Raw genomic sequence first — 24,357 nt, 5'->3', positions numbered from 1 at the left:
TTTTTAAATTGTATTCACAAAAAGGTGAGGAAACGGAAGAACCGAGCAAGATGTGGTAGGTGTTACGGCGTCGGCCACAATCGGAAGACATGTTCGAACCTCATATGAAGTAGACCAGTTGTCTGCAGGTCAAGGTGTGACAGTAGACAATTTTTCTAGTTGATAGAAGGTGTTGGTAGAAGAAAGTGATGTTTTTTGGAGAGGATGACGAGAAGTAAACTTTTTGGGGGTAATGTATGGGAAGTTTTTTCAGTGGACTAAAAACGGAAGTGTAATGTACCTAAAATGCTTAAGTTATTTGGTTTCAGTGGACCAGGATTGGGATTTTGGCTGGTCCATCAAATGAAGCGGATTCTGTGGTTTTTTGGATTGAATTACGGGACTCCCGATGATATGATGTTTTCAACATAAATCGTGTTTTTTATATCTCGGTGGACAACATAAGTTAATTTCTGTCATCCAACATGATACAATATTATTTACATGCTACCCATTTGCAAACGAATTTTGTCATCAAATGGTTTCACATCTACATGTTACTCCTGTATTTATTACCCAACTCAACTTTCATTAATACACACAAATACGAGGGGAAATTATTCCTTGACACCATCCCAACTAACCTTCACACCTACTTTTCCTAAAATTAATTGCCTAAGGACAAGATATTGAGGTATATATGTATGGATAGATTGTCTGGCTAGTTTAAATGCTTTTTTGCAATGGATTCTCGGAAACGAAATCTTAGAAATTTTCTTTTCTCTATCCCAAAAAGTATTTTGATCAAAATACTTATTTTGCTTTCTCGTGATGGGTTTGAAGATCTAGGGCCATTTATGGCTACTGGGAAATATGGAATGCAAATAGTTTGTGACGAAGAAGTGTTGAAGGCAACATCCCTCATTTCTTTCCTACACAACCCTGATTTGACTAATAAATGGTGGAAATATCGTTCCTTCTTTGTTCGGTGTGTGAAAGCTAAAAACCCCACAGCTTGCTTCTTGGAGAGTCTTCGTTTAACTTGCCGAGAAGGTCTCATCAACGAGGGTATACAACTTTTGAAGACAATATCACCTTTGTCCATAGAAATGGAGTTCTTACTAGGTATGTTTCTTATTACTCGTGGACATTACGACGAAGGTTTGTCCACAGTGTCTTCCTTTCAAAGGAGAGCAGGTTCATACGATGAAGCTGAACGGGCGGCTGATTTAGTTTTCCAATTCATTCGTGAGATTGGGCCAGTTAGGATATATTCAAATATTGAATACGCTGCAACATGGAGATATCGCCAAGTTCCTACATGCATCTTGTATTGTGGACCAGATGGGTTGAAGTGTAGTAATGAGTCTCGCTGCGAAAAATGCTTCCCATGGTGGCGGTCCATCGACTTCATGTGTATGTTTTGATGGGGCAACAATATGTTGGACGTCTTTGTTTCGATTGTCAAATCATCCTTCTCGGTTATGTATGTAGGTCCATGCGCGCCGACAAATAGCGTATGTTATAATATGTAGTGCAATCTATGCATGTCCACGTACAGGATTTGCCCATTGAACTATGGTATGTTTACGATAAACTAATAGTAATTATCCAACGCACGTGTAATTTTTCCCCACTACTGCTACAACAATAACACAACCGCAAGTTTAATGCTTGTTCAAAAACGACATACTCCATACACTTGTGGACCAAAACACTTCTACAAGACTCCGCAAAATACATACCCCGATTAAATGTGGTGGACCAGTTTAATTCCCAATTCTGGTCCACTAATAACATTTTGCAAATCCAAAAAAAAGATAGCAGACAATGGACCCCGATTATAGTCCATTGGTGAACTTATCATTCAATTCACTAAGGAATGGTACATTTAAAAAAAACACGAAGAGTTGACTGTCATAAAAAATGTGGACAAGAATACATCCCAGTCTGGTCCACAGAACTAATTACTTAGAAAGTAATAGTCTAGCCGTCAATTACATAGATTAGCAAACAAAAAATGATAAAATATTCGAACATGTCCACCAGCGAAATTTTTAACCAGACCTAGGGAAGAAAAATGCGAAGGCAAACAAAAGATATAACACTCCAGTTGAAATGAAAATTAAGACATTGGCCTTGAAAAGCTTGCGAATGTGGAGACAGTGTTGAGAGATGTGGATGGTTTTGTTTGAAACCTCCTCGATTTCGTAATTGATTGCAGCAAAAGCAATTTTCGTCTCTTCTTCACACACATGGAGATTAGCGAGTTGTTCTTCCTGGGCTTTAAAACGAGCCAGCATCCTCCTGGGTTCGAAGCATTCTCCTTCAGGGGTGTATGAAATGTATTTAAAACGTTCATCTTAGTCTTCGTACCTGTCTTTGATACGCTGAATCTCTTCCAGCATAGCTACATCCCACCATTTGGTCAGATGAATGCCTTCGGGCTGTGAGAAAAAAAAATGTTAGGGCGGGTCACGTCGTGGACATAGAAACACAAATTAGTCCATCAATAACCTCTTCGTCCACGCATTCGTAAAAGAGACGCCCTGTGTTTAAGCCTTCTGGCCACCGAACAATCCTTAGAGCAGACCCGCAATAACAACGGGGTGGAATGCCGGTTTCCAACATGGGCCGTGGTCGGTATGGCATCTAAGACGCGGAGGAGGAAGAGGGAGCCGAAGGAAGAGGCTGCGAGTAGGAATTTTGATCCATTCAGTGGATGGATGAGAGTGGGGATAGATGTGGAGTTGGTGAGGGTGTGATATGACGAAAGTTAACAATCATTAAATAAGAGAATTGTAATTTGAAGAATTATGATCCACGTGGTAATAAAGAAGTTAAAGTCACCTAAAGTTAACTAAAAGCTTACGTGATATGACTACACACTGTGTGACTGAGAAGAAGGTGTTGAAGCTTTATTTACACGTGGACCAATGATAGGGCGAAACGTATTGATGCAGGGGGGGGGGAAAGATGACGGGAGTAACTGTGTTGAAATGCGGACCTATTACGTGTACTGTTTTTTGAAAATGGACAGTCATCTTTTAAAAAAAAGATGGACAGGATTCTAGTTTAAAAGAAACATGATGGACAGTAGTATAGTTTAAAAGATGGTCAGTACTCAAGTTTATACAGATGGACAGAATTTTAAAAGATGAACTACTTGTAAGAAAGAAACAATAAAAGTTCGGTGATTAAAGGATTGAGCAGATGAAATGAGTACTGATAGACAACAATCTAAAAAGTGTACTTAGGGAGTGATAGACAACAATCGAAAAATTAAAAAAAGTACTTAGGAACCATTTAAACATTTTTTGGTAAAGTCAGTGGACAATAATTAAGGAAACAAAGAAACAACACAATCTTGGAAGACATCAATGGCATATTTCATCCTCATCGTGTCAACCATGGCTTCTGTTATGCAATCGTCCCCTCTAATTCCATGTGCGTGCATCTCGATAAGCTTCACAGTTAGAGGTCCGCAATCTCCGGGGCTGACAGATTGATAAACATCAGCTACCCTGTTGGCGGTGAACACGGTAGGCAGGGGAGAATCAATGAAACTTTCTCCGACGAGATCTTTGATTATATGTGGGAGCAGATTAACTAAAGGCTTCATAATCTTCTTCACCATTGCAGGGTTGTTCTCGGCTTTTAGAGTGTCGAGGATCCAAATAGAACCATGCTTGAGGCGAATTTTAAGAGCAACCCAATGACGTTTACCCCATCTCATTGGCAGGTAGATGATGTCTACGTCGGTGAACCAAGCAAGCTTTCCCTGGCGATTGGGGACATTCCCACGGACGTAGTTCTTGATGACACTGTTCCACCCGAAAGGAACACCATTCTTTTTTAGGCGGTTAAATCGGGGGAGCTCATCGCATACGATGCGAGAAAACCATGTGTCCAGGACAGCAATGCGTTCGTCGAAGAAATGCTCACCATAGCGCCTCCATGTATAGCTGAGCAATGCTTTCATATGCTGCATGTTGAGTAGAGCTTAATAAAGATTGTCCAGAGGACAACAAAAAAATATATGACAAAATGGTAAATATACACAGCTTACCTGATTCTCAACCCACTGGGAGCAGGTGTATAAAACCTTGAAAAAGTTTGGTTTGACAGCATGCCCATCGATGATATACTCCCTGACAAGTTTCAACATGGATGTGCGATCAAAAAAGTTTGGTCAACGGCGTATGATATGTGGTCGACTAATATATAACATGTGAGGTACTTACTTTCTGGTATGGGAGGCTAGCTTTTCTAGAAACATTTTCTTTAGTTGTGGTTTAACCTCCTTGAAAGGGTCATACTCGTCATCTTGAGAAGAGTCAACCTCGTCCTTCTTTTGGGACGATTGGCCATACCTTCTTGGACCTCTCCTCCGTCTCTTAGTTGGCCACGGTGTGAGAACTTGATCTACAATGGGGTTCTTCCTTTTTTTGGACAATATCTTGGTCTGTTGAAGCAACATATGCGTTTAGTCGGATACCTTGGGATCAATATTATTTTTTAAAGAAATGATAAGTCGTATATCACTACTACCTTGGGATCATCAGTTGTGTCCTGTGAAAGAGACTGCTCATCATTGGTAGATTGTCCGCCATCCACGTCCTGTAGTAAGGTCACAATTGTAATCCCTAAATGGTGTAAAAACTTATAATATTATACGGACATAATTTATACCTGGTCCGAGCTGTGTGACCCATCATTGGTGTGCGAAGACTGTTCAGAATCTGATAACTCATGGACGTCCTAATGCAAAATGGACGGTAGACAAGATAAGTATATTGGTGGACGATAAATAACTTGTGTTCTGATTGAAAATTTCCACACCTCATCTAGCTCGGTTACAACAGGTTGCGAGCAGTGGACAAAATTATGTCCTCCACCGGGGGATTCTTGTTCCTCACCGTGGGATTGTTGTTCCTCACCGGATTCCTTGTCAAATAAGAGAAAAGCAGTTTTATGTCAACAAGGTTTATTACAAGGTAGGTGAACAGTTATAGAAAGAGAGAGGTTTATTACCTCGGTTCGATGAGATGATTCCTCAGTGTCCACAGAAGTAGTGTCCGCTTTGTGGTCGGCTGAAACATGAGCTTCATCAACCTTGTCGTTGGAATGGTGATCCTGCTCGTCGTTAACGCCAGCTCCCTAACAGGTATAAAACATGAAAAATGATTGAAAAGTTGAAGGATTTAAAAGGTAAGGGATGTAAAAGCAAAAGCTAAGGACCTTGTCTTCTGATTTATTTATGTCCCGAAGAATGTCTATAATGTCATCACCGTAAGCAGGCCATGAGGACTTGTTAAGTTCATCCAAAAAATTTGAATCATTTGAAGTGGGTCCACCCTTGCTTTGTCCTTTTTCACACAACCTCTGGATCATATCATCAACAATCTCCCTCTTCAACGACGCTCTTTCGAGTACCCACTTGCGCTCTATTTCTGATAACAACTCAGCGTTGCGTTTGTCGACTTCTGCAAGTAGCTCCCTGGAAAGATTGCTACCAAACCAGTCGGTTTTTGGTGAGTCCTCAGCTACAGGATGCTGAATGGGACTATTAGGGACATCTACCCTCCGTTTTGTGAGACGGGGCTTCCTACGCTTGCCACCTACAGTTGGTTCCGCTTTCTTGGGGGACTGTGCAATCGATGGGAGATTAGAGACACCTCCATGCCAATCATCAACCTTAAACCTGTGCCCATGTCTGAGCTTATCAAGGATAAAAGTAACCCCATCATCTTCCACCTCGTCAATCCATGACAGGGTTCCTAACTCAGAATCGTCTCGCGAATTCAAGAGACAATCAACCTCGAGCTACACACACGTAGAAAAAAAATAAGGAGTTAACAATCATGCTTCTTGTGGACATTACTATATATGTCCATCAATTATCATGTCTATAAAAATTAAAAAATAGTAATGGACAAACTTACGTTCTTGTCCATCTCTGTCTCCAAAATGTTAGAGTTGTGGAAGGTCTTGAGCATAGTGAGCTGGGAAACCGATCGCACGGTGAATGTCTGCTTGTCATCAGCATCTATTAGATATCGCTGAAGCAGGGGGACTGTTTGAAGGATTAGCAATTGGATTGCAAGGGTGAATCCATGTGTGGCCGTGTGGGATTGCATGAGTTTTTGAGCAAGGATATCGGCAGAGTCGATGGCTGACCCAAAAGATATAGTCGCCAATGTACGCGCAAATGACATCCGTCCCCACGGGAAGCTATCAAAGGTGTCAACATCCTTAACCATCTGTGCAACCTTCCTAGAAGCTCTGACATTGGACGAATCGCAGACGAGAATACCCTCAACTATAACAATGAGTGCTAGCTTTAATCGCTTCTGCCCATCCATTCTTTTGTTTTTGGGGAATTTTTTGTCACGCTTCAGCCAATCGACAATCTCGCGTATCGTCATGGAGCTGTGTGGACCAAATAAAGATGTCCAGTAATGTAAATCCTTGCCACATGGGTTTTGCATCCTCTTAATCTCATCCTCGGAAGGGTAGGGATTACAGTTAAGACCAGTGAGTATTGCGAACTCTCTCATTGAGAAGCGAATTGGTTGCCCGCCATATATGAACCACAACTCATGGCGTTTCTTGGTAATCAGAGAACGGCAAAGGACTTGATGGACAAGTTTACCAGACAAAGAACTTCTACGAAGAGGTAGCTGGAGAAGACGGCCGAAAGATGACTGCTTAAGCCACTCAAACTCCAATGAACCATCCAAGACATCGACAATGTCGAGGAGATACTCCGGCCTTGAATATGAATTGATACGTCCACCCGCTGGATATCGATTAGTCGCAAATAAACGATGTGGGAGCAGGGAAGAGACACTGTCCTGCTGGGGTTGTCCACCAACATTTTCCGCGCGCGGGTGGCTGTTTTGAAAGCAAAAAGCGACAATTAGCTTCTAAGACGACAAACAAAGTTAACCTAAGAATATTGAAAATACCTCTTAGCTCTCGAGATGTCCACTGGCCGTGAGGGATTTGGTTTGGGGAGGTACACTGGCCGAGAATCTGCTTTGAGTCCACGTACAATTTCTCGGGTCCTAATGAGTATAAGAGACACGATGTAAGTGACAATGAGTAGACAACAAACGATCTGGTCTACTTATAGGTGAAATGGACTAATAATATGCTTAAAGGACAAGAAATGATCTGGTCTACTGATAGGTGAAATGGACTAATAATATGCTTAAAGGACAAGAAATGATCTGGTCTACTGCTAGGTGAAATGGACTAATAATATGCTTAAAGGACAAGAAATGATCTGGTCTACTGATATGTGAAATGGACTAATAATATGCTTAAAGGACAAGAAATGATCTGGTCTACTGATAGGTGTAATAATATGCGAAATGGACTAACTCGAAGAAGGACAATATATAAATATTGAGTATAGTAGACAACAAACAATATGGTCTACTGATAGGTGTAATAATATGCGAAATGGACTAACTCAAAGAAGGACAATATCTAAATATTGAGTATAGTAGACAACAAACGATATGGTCTACTGATAGGTGTAATAATATGCGAAATGGACTAACTCAAAGAAGGACAATATACAAATATTGAGTCTACAGATGACAATACCGTTTGTTGGGACGGTTGACAATATCATAATTCTTGTCCTGTCCACCAGAACGCAGTGTAGATCTGTGGTGGACCAAAATTAGAAATTGGAAGATGGACAAAAATATTAAAAAAATAAATTCCACAGTATCGAAACTCACCTCCTCGTTAGGCAAGTACGAAGGTCTCTGGCGGGAGACTGCTCTCGGGGAGAAGGGGGGACGTCGCTGGCGGTTTCATCGGAGGGCGCGATAGGGCCTTTCTCGTTCTTCGATGGGTCTAAGTCTCCGGAACTAGCATTTACTCCGGGGATCTCTAAGCTGACCAAAGGATTAGCGGTTTCGTCTGGTGGCGAGATAGGAGATGTTCGGGCACCACATGCGTCACCGTCTGCCGTAGCTTCTCCGTCTGCGCTAGGTTCTCCGTCTGCGCTAGGTTCTCCGTCTGCGCTAGGTTCTCCGTCTGCGCTAGGTTCTCCGTCTGCGCTAGGTTCTTCTCCGCGATGGTCATCGGCTGGCGGCGCAGGAGATCTTGGGGTAGCAGAGGCGTCGCCGTCTGCTAGGGGTTGCTTGTCGGGGGATCCCATGGTTTCCGGTGCAGCGGCTACTAATCTGTTAACGGATTCGTCCGCCGCCGAGGGGGTAATCGACGCACCGTCGATCGGAATGGGCATAGGAAGGGGTTGAGGGGGTGAACGGGGTGGAATCAATATTCTCGAAAAAAAGTTTGAGAGGGTTAATTGCTTGTCCATCGGATAATAATGGAACTGTTGATAAAATTAATTGTTTGGTTATAAACACGAAACGGCGCAAAGAGAAAAAGCGACTTTAAGTCGTGTCATCAACAGTTCTCTTTGGCTTTAGCGAGTTCAGTCGTCGAGGGTAAAGAAGTCATTTCGACTAGGCGTTGTGGCAAGCGGGAAAACGGAATCGACAATATGGCAATGCTCATGAATTTTGATACTGTTCATGTCACTTAGTACAATTTTCTCCAAATTAAATCATTTTTCTTGTTTTCCCAAACTTGCACAACTATGGGTAAATAATGGGCATGTATAGCCTTGCTTTGTTTTTCTAAATTCACGTAATTGCTATCTAACTTTTTAGTTACATTCTTTCTTTATTTTTGTTTATTTGTTTTTTAAGTTTTTCTTCGAGGTTCTGTCCATATAATACTTCTCAAAATGTAATGCTTAATAATGGATTTTTGTTTTTTTTGTAATTTTTGCTTGATAATGGTCGACGATTAATGGACATCTACCTTCACTGAAAAAACACGATGTTTTAACATATGTACACAAATGATCAGTATTCATCAAACCTTATGTTGTTGTTGGCCTTTCAACCTTTTTTTAATCGGGATATGTATGTGCGTAGGTCCATCATTCCCAGCACATATATTTTTTATAAGATGGAAACTTCGATACAACTGTGACTCTTGATTTACCATTTTACTAAAAACCCTAATTTGTTTTGGGAGGTATTGTGTTACCTACGTGAATAACCTTTCGGGGACATGTTATTCAGTTTTTATTCCTTGGATTACATTTCAATGAGACACTGTAATAACAACACTAATATGCGGTTTATACTTCACAAACAATAAAGGACATAGATGGTGTGAACACGTTTAGAGAAAATAGTGCAGTGAAGAGCATAGGAAGATAGATATTTTCAACTATCCACAATCTCTTAGACATTTTTATCACCATCACAAATATTATGGTGTCCATTTTTAATGTCTTTATGGAAAATATAATTTTTCACATAAAATATAGAAAAGTTACAATTACAATGTATTGTACACAAAAAATAGAAAATATTTTCTTAATAATTATGTAAAGTTGACATAAGGAAAAATAAAAGAGTTAATACAACGAAAATGCACTTTTCCAAAAGTATTCACACAAAAAGACACTCTCTATTTTTTTGTAAAACTTTAACAACTATGGAAAAAATATAGTTGTTATATTAACAGACTTGCCACTCATTCTTTTCCAACTACTTAGTTACATTTTGAGTGAATTACATATACGCATATTTTTGTTAAGAAAATTGACATATAGACCTACTTTAGAGGGATGGTATACTTTTGTGAAGGTTATAATTATTTTTTTCTATATTTTAAGATCCATTTTGATATATTTTAAATGAATTTTTATATTTTATAATATTCATTTGTAGTTGAACATTTGTTCGCTAATATATGGATAGTCTGTTTATGGATACTTACTTGTGTTTGGTAATTTAAAAAACCTATGAAAAGCTTATTGATCAAAGATATTTTGTTTAGGTGAATTAATCATGAATAACACCAAAAAATTATTCAACATTGATGTCGAACTTTATTGACAAGTACTTTACATGGATCAGAGAATCGGTTTTTTCCTTGTTTTTGTAATTTTCATCCAAGTCTATCCACTAAACTCTGACCATGTGGTTATTAACTCAACTTAGATTAACCCAATTTAGACACAACTAAATGCTTTTTGAAATGGCAGCTTGTATCCATAATAATATGTCCACTTAGTGTTGACTACGAACATATTAGTTATAAAAAAACTTTAATTAATTACAAAAAATTCACGAGTACTTGAAAAACAACAACACACAAAGTATTTTAAAAAATTAACCAAATGGATAACTCTTTATGGATAACAAAAAAAATCCACGATGTGACCGTGAAAAAAGAAAAACGGTGGAAGGTCGTAAATCATCTAGAACTTCTGAACCCCCATCCATTTCTCTAAATGGTTTGTGTAACCGTCGTTTCTCCATTTTTTGAGATAATCACCATCACACATGTGTTAAAGTAACAAGGATTTCTCCCTCTAAACGCACCAGAGAATATTTCCCCAGATAAGAATCCTACAGTTTTGGTGAAGTATTTCGTGAAATTCGTATGACAATACTCTGGATCTCTGAGTCTCATAGTGCACATCTTTCTGGATCAGACAAAAAGTTTTAAACCGGAATCGATGTTGGGTCAAGGACGAGATGGCAAAGATTACAGAGGATGGGGTGAAGAGGCTCGCTTTGTTCAAAAGAAAAAAGAAAGAAAGAAGAAGAGGCTCAATTACTTTTTAAGAAAAAAAGAAGAAGAAGAAGAGGCTCAATTACTTTTTAAGAAAGAAAGAAGAAGAAGAAGAAGAAGAGGCTCAATTACGTTTTGTTCGAGTTTTTGTGTGATGTGAAGCAGAGTTAGTTTTATTATTTTCTTTTTCCTCTTATAAGGACTATACTGACATTTCATCACATAAAATTATGCCAATAGCTGAAAGTGGGTGTATGTGCTATAAGAAAGTGTGAAAGTGGGTGTAGATGCAAATTATTCATTAGCTTATACGATTTTTCCCTTCTTTGTGTGGTTTTAAAAAAAAAACTGACTTTTTTTGATAAGTTCTGAGCCCTTGTATTGTAACTAATGATCGAGATGAGTAGTTGATATTTATTCAGATAAATAACGTGAAAGAAAGACATTTTTGTATAAATAAGAAATCAATTTTCTCTCCATTTCTCTCTTTTTCTCCTTTTTCTTTGTTGTTGTGACTATAAGTTGTCATTTTAAATAGTAACTCACTTTATTTATATACAATAGATTATAATTATATTTTTTATACATTTTAATATGCATATTGCTATAGTTTAGATGAATTATTGTATTATACACTATCTATTTGTAGTTGAACATTTGTTCACTGATAAATGGATAGTCAATTATAATATCATTCATGGATACATAGTTGTTTTGATTACAAGAAGAGTCTAAACAATAAACCTTAAATATAAAACTAGAAAATCCTAAACCTAACCACTAAATACTAAATCCTAAACACTAAAACCTAAACTAAGACGTAGAAGTTTAAACCTATATCCAATAACAATAACACTGAACTCTAAACTCGAAACCCTAAACAGTGAAGACTTTTAAAATCTAAATAATAACGTTTATCATTAAGAAATGCCAATGGATAGTATATATGTGAACAAATATATTATACATTCTTCATTGAGTATATTACATGATATCAACGAAATTGAATCTATCCATACTTGATAATTGAATCTATCAATAACGTTACTCTCAGTCTAATTATGTATTCTATATCTTCAGCCTAACAAATTAAAATGATAATTGGCAGTGCATATGTGAACAACTAACTATATCCACATTGATTGAAAAAAGCTATAAAAATAAATCATAAACCCTAAATATTAAACACCAAATCCTGAACCCAACCACTAAATTATAAACTCTAAACATTAACGCCAAAACACTAAACCATTCAACTTAAACCACATAATATTTTGTTCACCATTTTCAAAATTGAAATTATATTGTCTTCCTCTACTACTTATCCTTTATCCAATTAAATTTAACTCTAAAACCAAAACCAATCATACACTATATCCTAACCCCTAAACCTTAAAATTGTGCATTATGTTCGAGAAATAAAATTGTCCATGATAATTTATGAATCCATTTAAATTTGTCCATATGGAGATATTTTGAAATTTTTTCAAAAGTGTGTAAGTCGTTGTCTTTAGAGTGAGGATAATAACAAATTATGTTTCTAACCATTGGTGACTATCCAAGCAGTGTAGTCTATTTGGTCATGTGAATCACGTAATCGTTACATATCAATACACAAGTTTATAAGCATCTAGTTGTTATCCATATAGAATATGTGTACTGGACATGAGACCATAGACAACTACTGTACAAATTGTTCAAGCTAAAAAAAGCCTAAGGCCTAAGTCCTAAACCCTAAAATCCTAGCCCTAAATACTAAATTGTAAACATAAATTATGAACTATAAACCATCCATGTAATTTTCAATATATAAATTATTTTCTAAATTTCTTATATAAAAAATTACGTTCATGTGATCGTTACCGAAAGGGGGAGAAAAATAGAGAGAAAGAGAGAATCTCTTGTAAAATATGAAAAAGGGAGAAAAAGATAGAGAAAATATAACATTACAAAAATGGAGAAAAAAACGTGAAAAAGAGAGAAAGAAAATGAGATAATAGACTTAACTAGCACATAAATTGTGGATCCGAACCAATCTGACCCATGCAAATTTGGACCGACTAAAATAGCACAAAACTTTGTAAAATGACAAATACCCATATGGTTTTTTTTGTATTACAGAAATGCCATTAATATTTTTCTTTTTACCAAAAAAACTTACATATATATTAAATAAAACCTACTAAAAGTTGTTGTTCTTGTAATTAGGTCACTTGATATGAATTAGAGACAAATTTAACAGTAGCAAGTGGTATTTATCTACTCATTCAAATAAAACTAGCCATTCTATTATGGGGGTTTTTTATGATCATTGGCAATACAAAATTAAAGAGTTAATTTTATTAAAAAGATAGTCAAATGCATACCAAAAATATATAAATACCTTACCACCATTGGAATGAAATCGAATAGTGGAATAACTTGGGAAGCTTGACATTGATGATACATAACATAGTGTTAAACTGTTAATAGAGAAAGTTAACACAATAGTGGAGATTCTAGTTTTGATTGTAAAATAAGAAAATATATGTGACTTATCAGTTGAATAAATCAATCTATTTTTTTTTTACTTCAAATTGTTGAATGTGTCATATAGCATCTAAGCTGGTTTCATAGTAATTTTATTTGAATTTAATTTGGTATGTCCTAAACGATTTTCCTTATCTGTATGGCAGATGTGTATGTGTGTTGTTGTAATGAAATATAAAACACTAGAGAACTGCATGCCCACTATGATCGCAGTCTCAAAGCTACATCCATAAATAATTCAACACAAATTAAATGGAAATTAATAATGCAAATGTAAACATCTAACCTTTAACGAAATCTAATTTTTTTCATATTTCAAAATTGCTAAATGTGTCATATAGTAACATCTAAGCTTGTTCGAAGGGGATTTTATTCAAATTTAATCTGATAGGTCCTAATCGATTTTCTTTAAATGTATGGCGGATGGTCTTTGTGTTGTCGTAATGAAAAAAAAACAGTAAGGAACGCATGCCCAATATGATCGCAGTCTCAAAGCTACATCCATGAATAATTCGATTGGCAAACCATCACTTGCATTGGATTCCTTTCAATTAGTCTTTACAGAGACTCATATATAAAACTCTATTTTCTCTAGTTCATAGAAAAATTCCTCAAAAACCTCCATGGCCACTTTATTTTCCAAAATTTATACTTAGCACATATTCATGATGGGTTGTGTAGTTACTTGGCCATAAAGCAACACCATAACTCTATCACAACTATACTAGAGTTAATAGTAACTTAGTAAGTCTGTCGTCACCTATTAGGTTTTCGAGGTAATATAAAAATTTTGTAAGGGTAAAAACGACATTTTGAGTTATGATTCGTCCTAACAAAACCCTAGATAGGTATAACTCTACCATACATATCTATCCACGTTGCGATAGAGTTACTTATGATAGAGTAACTTTTCACCAATAATCTCTCACACAAGTATAACTCTACCTTACTTTTGCTATTCTAGTCATATTAACTATGTCGTAACTAGATGAAAACTCTATTTTTACTTTATAACTCTACCATCACCACAACAACTCTACCGTCAAAGGGTTGTGCTCACAAAAGCAGTTTTGGACGTCAAATCTCTATCGTAACGTAAGTCAAGTCTATCGCAAAACTTTGTCAACATCATAACTTTATGTGTCTACTGATAAATCTAACATCCAACTCTATCAACCCCATTAACTCTAAGGAAGTTTCCTCCAAAGTCTACCACCATTGCAGGGTTACTCTACGTAACAACTCTATCTATTTCCTTACTCTATGCCTTAATTATATCTCTACCACCATGTGTGCTAAATGTACCAAATAAGTCTACCTACCTTCTTACTCTCCCACCACTACGGATGACTCTACTAATCAACTATACCAAAATCCATTTACTCTACCACACAACTCTATACAATACCCGAAACTCTACCATAACCACCTGGTAGACTTATAACATGGCGGGAGTTTTTCCCCCCAAAACTGTGCCGAAAAACGCCTTCTCTCTCCAACGTGGCATTTCTTTTTAATGGCATGTTTCGTAATTACCTTTATTCCTATAACTCTAACATAAGGGCAAACCTGCCATTTAACGATTTTTTTCTCTCCCATCCATTTTGGTACTTAACCACTATACACGTGCTAGTGTCGTACTTCACCCAAAGAAAATTGAGAAATATATATATTTTTTTATTGTAATGTTAAAAGAAAAGAAAAAGAATGTGAGTAGTTATAACTTAGAAGAGGGAGAGTAGAAGTTGTAATGGGTTGTTTGTTATTTCAAGTGTAAAAAGTATAGAGGCAGCATAAAGTGGGTGTATTGGTGAATATTTTATGAGAAAGTGGGTGTAGATGCTATTTACTCATACAGTTTTCATTTCTTTTTTTGGGGCAAATAAGTCTTTTTTTGGACAAACAATATAAAAAGTTGGAGCTGCTTATATTTTGCCTTAGTTGTTATATCTTAAACATAAAGTGTCTTTTCCTGTCAGTGGTCCAAAATAAAAACTGGGAATGGAAGAAAAAGAGAAGGAGAAAAAATCAACAAAAAGGATGAGGTTTATTAATTCCAATCTCTATGGAATTCCAATGATGATTGTGGTCATGGCACCAAACACCTTGTCTACATATAGACATCCATATGGTAAAACTTAGACTGATCTATATTTTTTAACATTCAAAACTAATTTCTAAATCCTAAACACTAAACCCTAAATATAAATAGTTAAAAGTAAAAATTACTACCATATTACTTAAACATTAATAGTTAATTCAAAAGATATTGGTAGAATTGAAATTTTATTTTTGGTTTGAAATCGTGGGTAGGAATTTTCCAAATGTTAAATAAACAACGACTTTTATATAACAAAATTAAATTAACAAAGTTTTTTTAGTCCAACTAAAAAGTACATGTATTAATCGTCCAAAAAAGTAATAGATGGTGAATTTTTAGACTTTATCCCGATTGATATGTTTTGATGGTCACCAGTTTCCTCTTTGAACAAAGAAAAAAACACGAACGTTGATAAACATCAATTAGAAGTGTCTTGGATATAATCTCTTTTTGAAAATAATTCAAAAGCTTGTTTTATATTTTTTGAGCTATATGCAATGGAATAATAAGTGAAATAAGTTTCTAAATAAGTTGTGAGTCCATATGTTTCTAACTGCATCAATCACAAACATGTTTCTAGCGAGTGAAAACATAGAGAATAAGAGAAACTTAAATAACCATGTGCACCACAACCAAAACTCAAAAGATTAAGAAATCCACATCCATAAACCGATTTCCAATCAACACCACCACACCATAAACAATACTGCAACTGATCATTTATTAAACAATGAACAAATGTTCAAATACAAATATAATGGAAAATGTATAATATAATAATATACATAAATTATAGCAAAATCCATCTTAAAATGTAAAAAAATACAATATATTATATAAAAATATATAGAAAATAAGTTGTTAGTAACTACATAAATTGACAACAAAATAATAAAAGGGAAATATGGAAAATGAAAAAAGGAAAAAAAGAGGGAGAGAAAGAATCAAAAGGCTTCTAGTTATATGTTATATGCTGTTGACGGCCCATTTGCGGACGCCCATTGCAAAGCTTCTAGTGATAATAGACTTTTGCATTCAGGCTCCTTCTTCTTGCAAACACTCTTCATCTCCCGCAGCAAATTAAGGAAGAGCAATCAAAATAGTCATCGCTTCTTGTAACTCCTTAAGTTTCAATGCTTTAGTTGAGTGGTTGGACCAAAATCAAATTAGAAATTATGCTTCCATGTTTTTATCTTTTTTACCATGGGACCATGTTTATAGGTTATGATAATTGATTGTAAGCCTAAACTATTTCATTTTCAATAAAACATTTACTTTCTTAGCAAAAAAAAAGAATCTAGAGAAATACATCATAATAGAGCTAACTAAATATAATTACTTGCTGACTAACTTTATTACTTACCAATCTACAAGAGATCTCGCTGGTTAAAGGATTTAACTTTAGGATTAATAGGAATTATAGTACATTTTCAAAAACTAATAAGGGAAGTAGTACATACACTATTTATAATTGTAAAAGTAGTCACATGAACCCACAATGTAAGATATAAAAAATATAAAATACGAAAAAGAGATGCAAAAATGACATGAAGGGCAATTTTTTTCTCTTGATTTTAGTTATTTTTTATTTTATTTTTCATTTTATTTTCTCTTAGTTTTATCACCCCAAAAGTTTTATAAATAACATACAAATTTTTGTAAAATCAATATCAATAATATTTTTGACACATAAAATCTTTGTTTTTTTCTCTATAATTTGATATGCATTTTGGTAGTAAATTTGAAAATTTTTCATACATAAATATTTATTTGTATAGTTTAGCATATGTACAAATGTTTTTTGTACAGTTTAGTACGTGTACGTTCGTATGTACAGACGTATCCATACATCAATATGTACAGACGTATCCGTACAACTTACTAATTGTACGAATATATGTAAAAAATTACTCATTTTTATCCGTACAAAGTATTATGTATATTTGTATACTAATACGCTGTACGGATGTTATTATGTATTATTTTTATTATTATACAAAAACATATTTTTTTACGTCTGTACAGTAAATATGCGGTACAAATTACATAGTTATTTCAATGGCAGACTTGTAAATACTATGTTGTTCTGAGTGTTTAAATGTCAATGAAATAGTATCAAATAGTGATAATGTGCTAGTTTTCTAATTGTAAATAGTGATTGTACTAGTTTTATAAATATGTTTTAAAAATGTACTAATTCTCCAACACACCCTTAACTTATCGAATAAACTACCTGAACTATCAAATTTTTACCAAAAAACAATATTGACCAAAATAAGGTTTGGTGAACTATGTTGTGTCATTGCCACGTGTACAGATTATGTTGAGTCGGATGCCACGTGTACAGATTCTGCTGAGTAAGATGCCACATGTCAACAATGTATATATATATATTTTTTATTTTTAAAAAAATTTTGTAACTAAATTTAGAACATCCATTATTTAGACTTTTAATTTTAATATTCTTATTTAATGTGTCTGTTTTCTTTATTCCATCTTAACATAGTATTTCGAATTTTGTTTGGTTGATTTCAATACCTAAAATTTTCAATTAGAACCATTTAAAGTCACATACCTAATGCAAATAAGTCCGAAAAAAGGATAACTCAATTCAAAATACGGCATTAGGACTAAAAATATACAATCGAAAATAGCATATATGTTTTAAATTTAATTGCAATTGTTTAAAAAAAAACTGTATATGTGGCATCTCACTCAGTAGAATCTGTACATGTGGCATCTGACTCAGCATAGTTGACCATTCCTATTTCGGTCAATGTTGTTTTCTACAAAAAAGTTATAGTTTATGTAGTTTATTTTAAAATATATATATTTGAGGTAGAAATCAACACTCTATCAAAGTTGAGGTATGAATATACACTTTCGAAATTGTTCGGGTTGAAAATAGGCAACCTCCTTGGTAAGTGTGTTATATGTAATAAGTAGTACCCAAAATTGTCAATGCCACCCTCAAACATAGGAGTGCTTATATTGTGACCACTTACTTATCTTATATATCGCAAACATAAAATAACTTATTACAGTAAAACCTCTATAAATTAATAATGTTGGGAACATGGAAATCTATTAATTTATAGAGGTATTAATTTATCGATAAATTAATAATTATTAATTTATAAAGAGATATTCCTAATTTGGAAACTATTTTCAAAACAATATTTAAAAATAAGATTTTATCATGATAATTAGTATTTTATATATTCAATTACAAATAAAATAATAATTATTATGTATTAAAAGAGAATGCTAACTATTTTTCATATAGTAAAATATTAGAAATAAAATCTAACAAAAACTAATGTGTCTATATATACATGTATTTTGAAAATTTTACCTAATTATTAATTTATAATATTGATGGGACCATATATTTACAAAGGATTTTCAAAAAAAATATTATCTTATTATTTTATCGAAATATGTCTAAAATTACACTAGTCCCAACTTGGGACCGGAGAAATTTATTAATTTATAGAGATTATTAATTTATCGAGTATTAATTTATAGAGATTATTAATTTATCGAGTATTAATTTATAGAGGTTTTACTGTATGTAAATCACTCCTATATTTTTGTATATACTTTTTTTTTATTTGCAAAGAGTCCCTAAACTTTTATCTTTTTCTTATATCTATGATCCAAATGAATAGAATAGTATTTTTAATTATTAATAATACCAAATATTGTTTTGCAAAAGTTGAAGTAAATGGGTTAGTTTGCAATTTTTATAAATAATAGGTCTCAATATTAAAATAAAAAAAGATTCAGTTTGGCATATTTCTGGTAAGAGAAAAAAAGAGGATTACATTGGAGTTAAATTCACTTCTATTATAGACTTACTCTATTTTAGAGATAGAAAATAATACAACTGTTGTAAACTATGGTTTTTAAACTAGAAACACCTCACTAATTAAGACTATCTCCAATATATTTCAGAAATTCGACATGCATGTTAAACACCAGTTTAAAAACCATTCACATTAATGTTTTGTAACATCAATTTTAAAAATATTTTTAAAGATACTCATCTCATATGTGGAATGAAAATACTATTAGTGTATACATTACTTGATACTAGTCATACGATAATACTTGTACACGATAAGTCGATAAATACTACTTTATCACATAACTCGTAAGCTTATCATAAAATACACCAAAAACTAAACTTTATATATTGAAATATATACGACGTAAATTTTGTAAGAGGAGTTTTACGCGTTTTATTCATTATTCATAGTTTATACTATAATACTATAGAACAAAGATATAACAATGATAGCATAAGCTAAGCATGCATGCATGCAACGTGAGTGCTTGCTATATTGCCAATGCCAACGGTCACTGCAGTTCCCAATTTAGTGTCGTCGGTTACTAACGGAACCGCTACCACCAACTCCTCCACCTGCACCACCTCCAATAGCGCCACCGGCCCCTCCTCCAGTGCCACCACCACGTCTTCCTCCACCAATGTTGCCACCTCGACTTCTACCGGTTCTTCCTCTGGCTCCTACGCTACCATTAGCTCCGCCACGACCATCTCCACCACGGCGTCCTCCCCCACCGCCACCACCACCACCACCTCCGTCTCCACCTCCACCGCCACCTCTTCCACCTCCACGGCCACCTTCACCGCCATTACCTCCTCCACCACCATTGCCTCCATTACCACCAGCACTGCCACCTTCACCTCCTCCACCACCAGCTCCTCCTTCCCCACCACCCCCACCTCCAATTCCTCCACCTGCACCTCCATCACCACCATTACCGCCGGTGCCACCTCCGCCACCACCAGTACCACCTTCTCCGTTAATTCCACGTCCAACTCCAGTGTCCTCTCCATCATCTCCACCTCTACTAGCACCAGCACTATCTCCGTCATATGCGTCATGTAGATGACCTCTGTTTTCGCCACTGCCATGACCATCTCTACTACATACTCTCGCCAAACCTTGAGTCAACATCAGTAACACCATCACACACGCCACTACCCAACCCCTTCTCACGAACTTCCCCATATTATACATACACACACACAGCTCAATCAGTACTAGCTAGCTTTTTGATTATATATATACTTTGGCGGTCAATTCTATTTATAGCAAAAACAGAAAAAAGCCCGTAAACACACGTGTCCTCTAATCACAAATTTCTAAAAATGTCAAAACCCACTATACACTATGAAATCTAGAAGACTCTAGAGTAAACTCCTTGGTCGACATGAAAAGACATATAGTCTTCGATAAGCACTAACGTATATATCAAAGCTAATCATTCACTATTTGGCTCTATTCATAGTGATTTCACTTAGTGAAATATTATACGTGATTACGTGCCTCCTTTCATCTCTCGCCAACACGCATTTCCACATATCATTACGCATAGCCGTGATTCAGAGAAAAGGTATATGACTTCAGCCACACAAAAATAAACATACAAAATGCCATTTTTTTCTAAATTGGACTACCTATTTATTTTTCTCTGGAAACAAAACTTATACCATTAACATTTATAGAAACTTATGTTGGTTTTTTTCCCTTACATTAGCTAATACTTTGTATGGTCCGAGCGCACTACAAAAAAACAATCCATTTCTGAGGGACAGAATCATCGGTAAGCCCTCGGAAACAGCATGACGGGTTTCCGAGGAAAAAAAGTCCTCGGAAATCGCTCGTCGGAAATAAATTTCCCTCGGAAATTCGTCGATAAATTCTGAGGGATTTCCAAGGGATATAAATTTCCGAGGGATTTCTAAGTACGTGAATTTTCCATGGGATTTCCAAGGACGTTATGCTTCCGAGGCATTTCCAAGAGAAACAATTTCTGAGGGATTTCCCAGAGAGTAATTACCAAGGGATTTCCAAGAGACGTTTCTGAGGAATTTCCAAGGGACTCTTATTTCCGAGGGATTTTCAAGAGACATGAATCTGAGGGATTTCCGACAGTTTATTTCCAAGGACTTACCGAAGACGTGAATTTCCGAGGGAATTCCGACGACGACGGAGTTTTTAGCAAAATTCTAATTTTGATTATATAATTATGAAAATATAAATTTTAACAATTAATAAAATTAATAAAATCTAAAATTAAAATATCCAAATAAACAACAATAGTCACAAAATTAAAATAGTTTTGAAAAAAAAACTAAATAGTTTTAGGGAGGCGGGAATTTTCCCGGGAATTGAGAAGAAATGAAAAGTTGAAGTTGGGAGAGTGTCGTTTGAGTCTCGGTGAATTGTTCCGTAATCTTGAGATTTTGTTGCTTCAACTCTTCGACCGCCTCATCTTTTTCTTTCACGATTCGGTTAAGATCTTGAACTTGTTGAATGAGTTCATTGTCTCGGGGAAATGCCGAAGAGATACTCCCGTCTTGTGACACAAGACTTCCTAATCCACGTCTCCGACCTTTGGTTAAAGGAATTTCCTAAACAAACAAAAAACTTATAATTAATTGTTTAAAATAAATAATAAAGTAAAACTAAAAAATATACAAATATACCTCAATACACAAACGGTTGATTTCTTCACGAGGTAGATCGATTGAAGATGATGAGCCATCTTGAGAGAGTTGCGATAGACGTTCCATCTTCCGTAGCTTAATCCTTTCTATGCATTCTTCGACAACCGGATCTTAAATTTGTCCGGTTTTCTTGCTTGTGTGGGTTGTTTCCATAACATCTATCCAATCCGGCGCAACACCTTTGTTTGCGAGCATCTAAATTTAAAGAAAAATAAACAACATATCAAATGTAAAAGTATAAAATTTCTTAAAATAGAAGTAATTAATTGAAAACTTACCATTTTTCTCTCATGCTTTTTGAAGGATATGGAACCTCCATTGTGGGTAGTGGCGGATCAAGCAGATCAAGCTGTTCAGACAGATCAATTATGGATCAAACGTATTAGACTGATCAAGTAGAAAAAGTGCAGATCAAGCGGTTCAAAATATATATTGAATGGTGAAATAATATAAAAAACAGTTTAAGTAGTAAAAAAATTAAAAATATTAAAAGTAAATGTTTAAAAAAAGGGAAAATGTGACGTATATATTTTCAATATTATGTAATGAAAAAAAAAAATTTAGTAAAAGATAAATATAATTATATTTTGTTAACAACAACACATATGAAGACGATGAAGATGAAATTGATTGAGGCAAGGCCGCGTAGGAAGACAAAGGAGAAGAAGAGAAAGTTAATCGGTCAAAGGAGACAAAGAGAAAAGGGAGAAAAGAGGAAAGATATTTTGTCCGTTGGATTAATTAAATCAATGGTTCAGATTGCAATCCTTGTGTTTACATACCATCCAATGAAAAAACTTCATTCTTTAAAGAATTTTATATTTGGTAAATAATGTTAAAAGAATATTTAGTTCCATTAAAATATTATAATTTAATATATTCTGCAATTTAAAACTCATAATTCAATAAATGAAATTTAAATTTTAGGATTTGGGAACTGGGGTTTTAAGATTCAAAAGAATATTATATTTGATTTAGATTTTAAAAATAATTAGTTTTAGGTTTCAAACTGACTAAAGTAAAATATTTTTTAAACATTAAATTAAATTTATAAGTAAATTTGTTTTGGAAATTATCTGTAGATACTAAATAGTTTTACGTACTGGTTTGATACATATATAATGGTTATATTTTGGTTGAATGGTTTATGATTTTATTTCTATATATGCAATATATATGAATGGTTGCATTATATATAAATGGTTTAAGATGTGGAAAATTATTTTTTCATATAAGTATTAAAGCTTGGTTATATGTATATATAATAATGATGGTTCTGACTTTTCGTTTTATGGTTTATTAATTAACTTCTTAGATTAAAAATGGAAAGTTATTCAGATCTTGTGATTTAGGTTTTGGAGTTTGGTTAAAACTTTTGGGGTTAAATTTTAGCAATTAAGATTTTCTGAAATATCGACTGAAATGCGACTTCTTAGTGACCTTTCCAAAGAGTCGCATATTAGTCGCTAAATTAGCGACAATTTAGCGACTACCTGTTCCGAAATGTAATACAGTCACTAAATAGTCGTCAAAGTACGACTAAAATATCGACTACTATATGTAGTCATAAAAAGGCGACTAATTTACGACTAAACATATGTAGTCGCCAAATGTAGTCGTAAAATCCATATTTTCTTGTAGTGCGCTAGTGAGAGTATGTGAGGCCCATTAAGAGAGGTGAGTACATGGGCTGGTGGTGAACTTGGGGACCACTGGAGAGATGGCGGTCAAGGTGGTATCAGAGCCGAACCTTGAAAAGTGTGGAGTGGTGGGCTCACACTCTCACGGGGTGATGATCTTGGTGCGAAACGAGGATGTTGCGGCCTGTTAATGGGGGGGGGGAATTGTGAGATCCCTGTTTGCGGAGCGATTTAAATTAATTGATTTGGCTACCTATGTCACCAAAGTGCACTTATCTTTTCGGTCAAAGTTCATGAGAAAACACCATAGTTAAGCGTGCTTATGCTTGAGTAGTCAAATGATGACTGACCTTTCAGGAAGTGGTTGTCGGAATTGTGTGAGTGAAGCCAAAACATAGATGACAGATTATGTGGTGATTTTTAGGATCGGTAAACAAGATTTCAAGCCTCCTGGACGTTGCAAACCGACCATCGGATATTGATGGGCTCATGGGCATAGTGAGATGACGTGAGGCCCATTACGAGATGTGGGCTCATGGGCTGGTGGTGAACATGGGTCCCACTAGAGAGACGGCGGTCGGGCATTTACAGATTCTCTCAACTCGATCAATAAAATATTTACGTCAAAATCTTTCTTCTTTAAATGCATGACTGCATGCCCAATAAAAATCCATGTCACTCCGAAGCTCCAACGATTCAAAAAATTGACAGCATTATCTAATTCTTCTTAATCATCTTGGTCGAAAAAAATTGGCGCATAAACTCTCTGAACTCATTCCTTGTATCTGTTAGAGTTGATTCAAATTACTATTTTCTTCGATTTCCTCTTAAACCACATCTAATAGAGATTTGTGAGCTTCGTGTCACTCTTTGTGAACTACTTCCAAGTCTTAATCCATCTTGTTGCTGAATTCTTTAAGCAATCGTATGAAATGGAA

The 24,357-nt window shown here is 35.1% G+C and overlaps 2 protein-coding genes across 2 annotated transcripts; both read right to left on the bottom strand.

Annotated features, from left to right (window-relative positions):
- Positions 1-3,319: 3,319 nt before the first annotated feature.
- On the bottom strand, positions 3,320-8,248 carry LOC111829448. Its single transcript, XM_023778532.1, has 12 exons — positions 7,737-8,248; positions 7,597-7,659; positions 6,951-7,049; positions 5,925-6,876; positions 5,221-5,805; positions 5,014-5,139; positions 4,822-4,926; positions 4,672-4,740; positions 4,531-4,599; positions 4,224-4,444; positions 4,049-4,130; positions 3,320-3,964 (listed from the first exon to the last, which is right to left on the bottom strand). The coding sequence occupies exons 1-12, from the start codon at positions 8,246-8,248 to the stop codon at positions 3,320-3,322; spliced, it is 3,528 nt and encodes a 1,175-aa protein (XP_023634300.1).
- Positions 8,249-19,617: 11,369 nt separating this feature from the next.
- Positions 19,618-20,277, bottom strand: LOC111829447 (glycine-rich cell wall structural protein 1-like). Its single transcript, XM_023778531.1, has one exon. The coding sequence runs from the start codon at positions 20,275-20,277 to the stop codon at positions 19,618-19,620; it is 660 nt and encodes a 219-aa protein (XP_023634299.1).
- Between the last annotated feature and the right edge of the window lie 4,080 nt (positions 20,278-24,357).

This window comes from Capsella rubella, unplaced genomic scaffold (assembly GCF_000375325.1).
Source record: "Capsella rubella cultivar Monte Gargano unplaced genomic scaffold, Caprub1_0 scaffold_7, whole genome shotgun sequence".
NCBI classification, from domain to species: Eukaryota; Viridiplantae; Streptophyta; class Magnoliopsida; order Brassicales; family Brassicaceae; genus Capsella; species Capsella rubella.
This window is presented reverse-complemented; position numbering and strand designations above follow the sequence as displayed.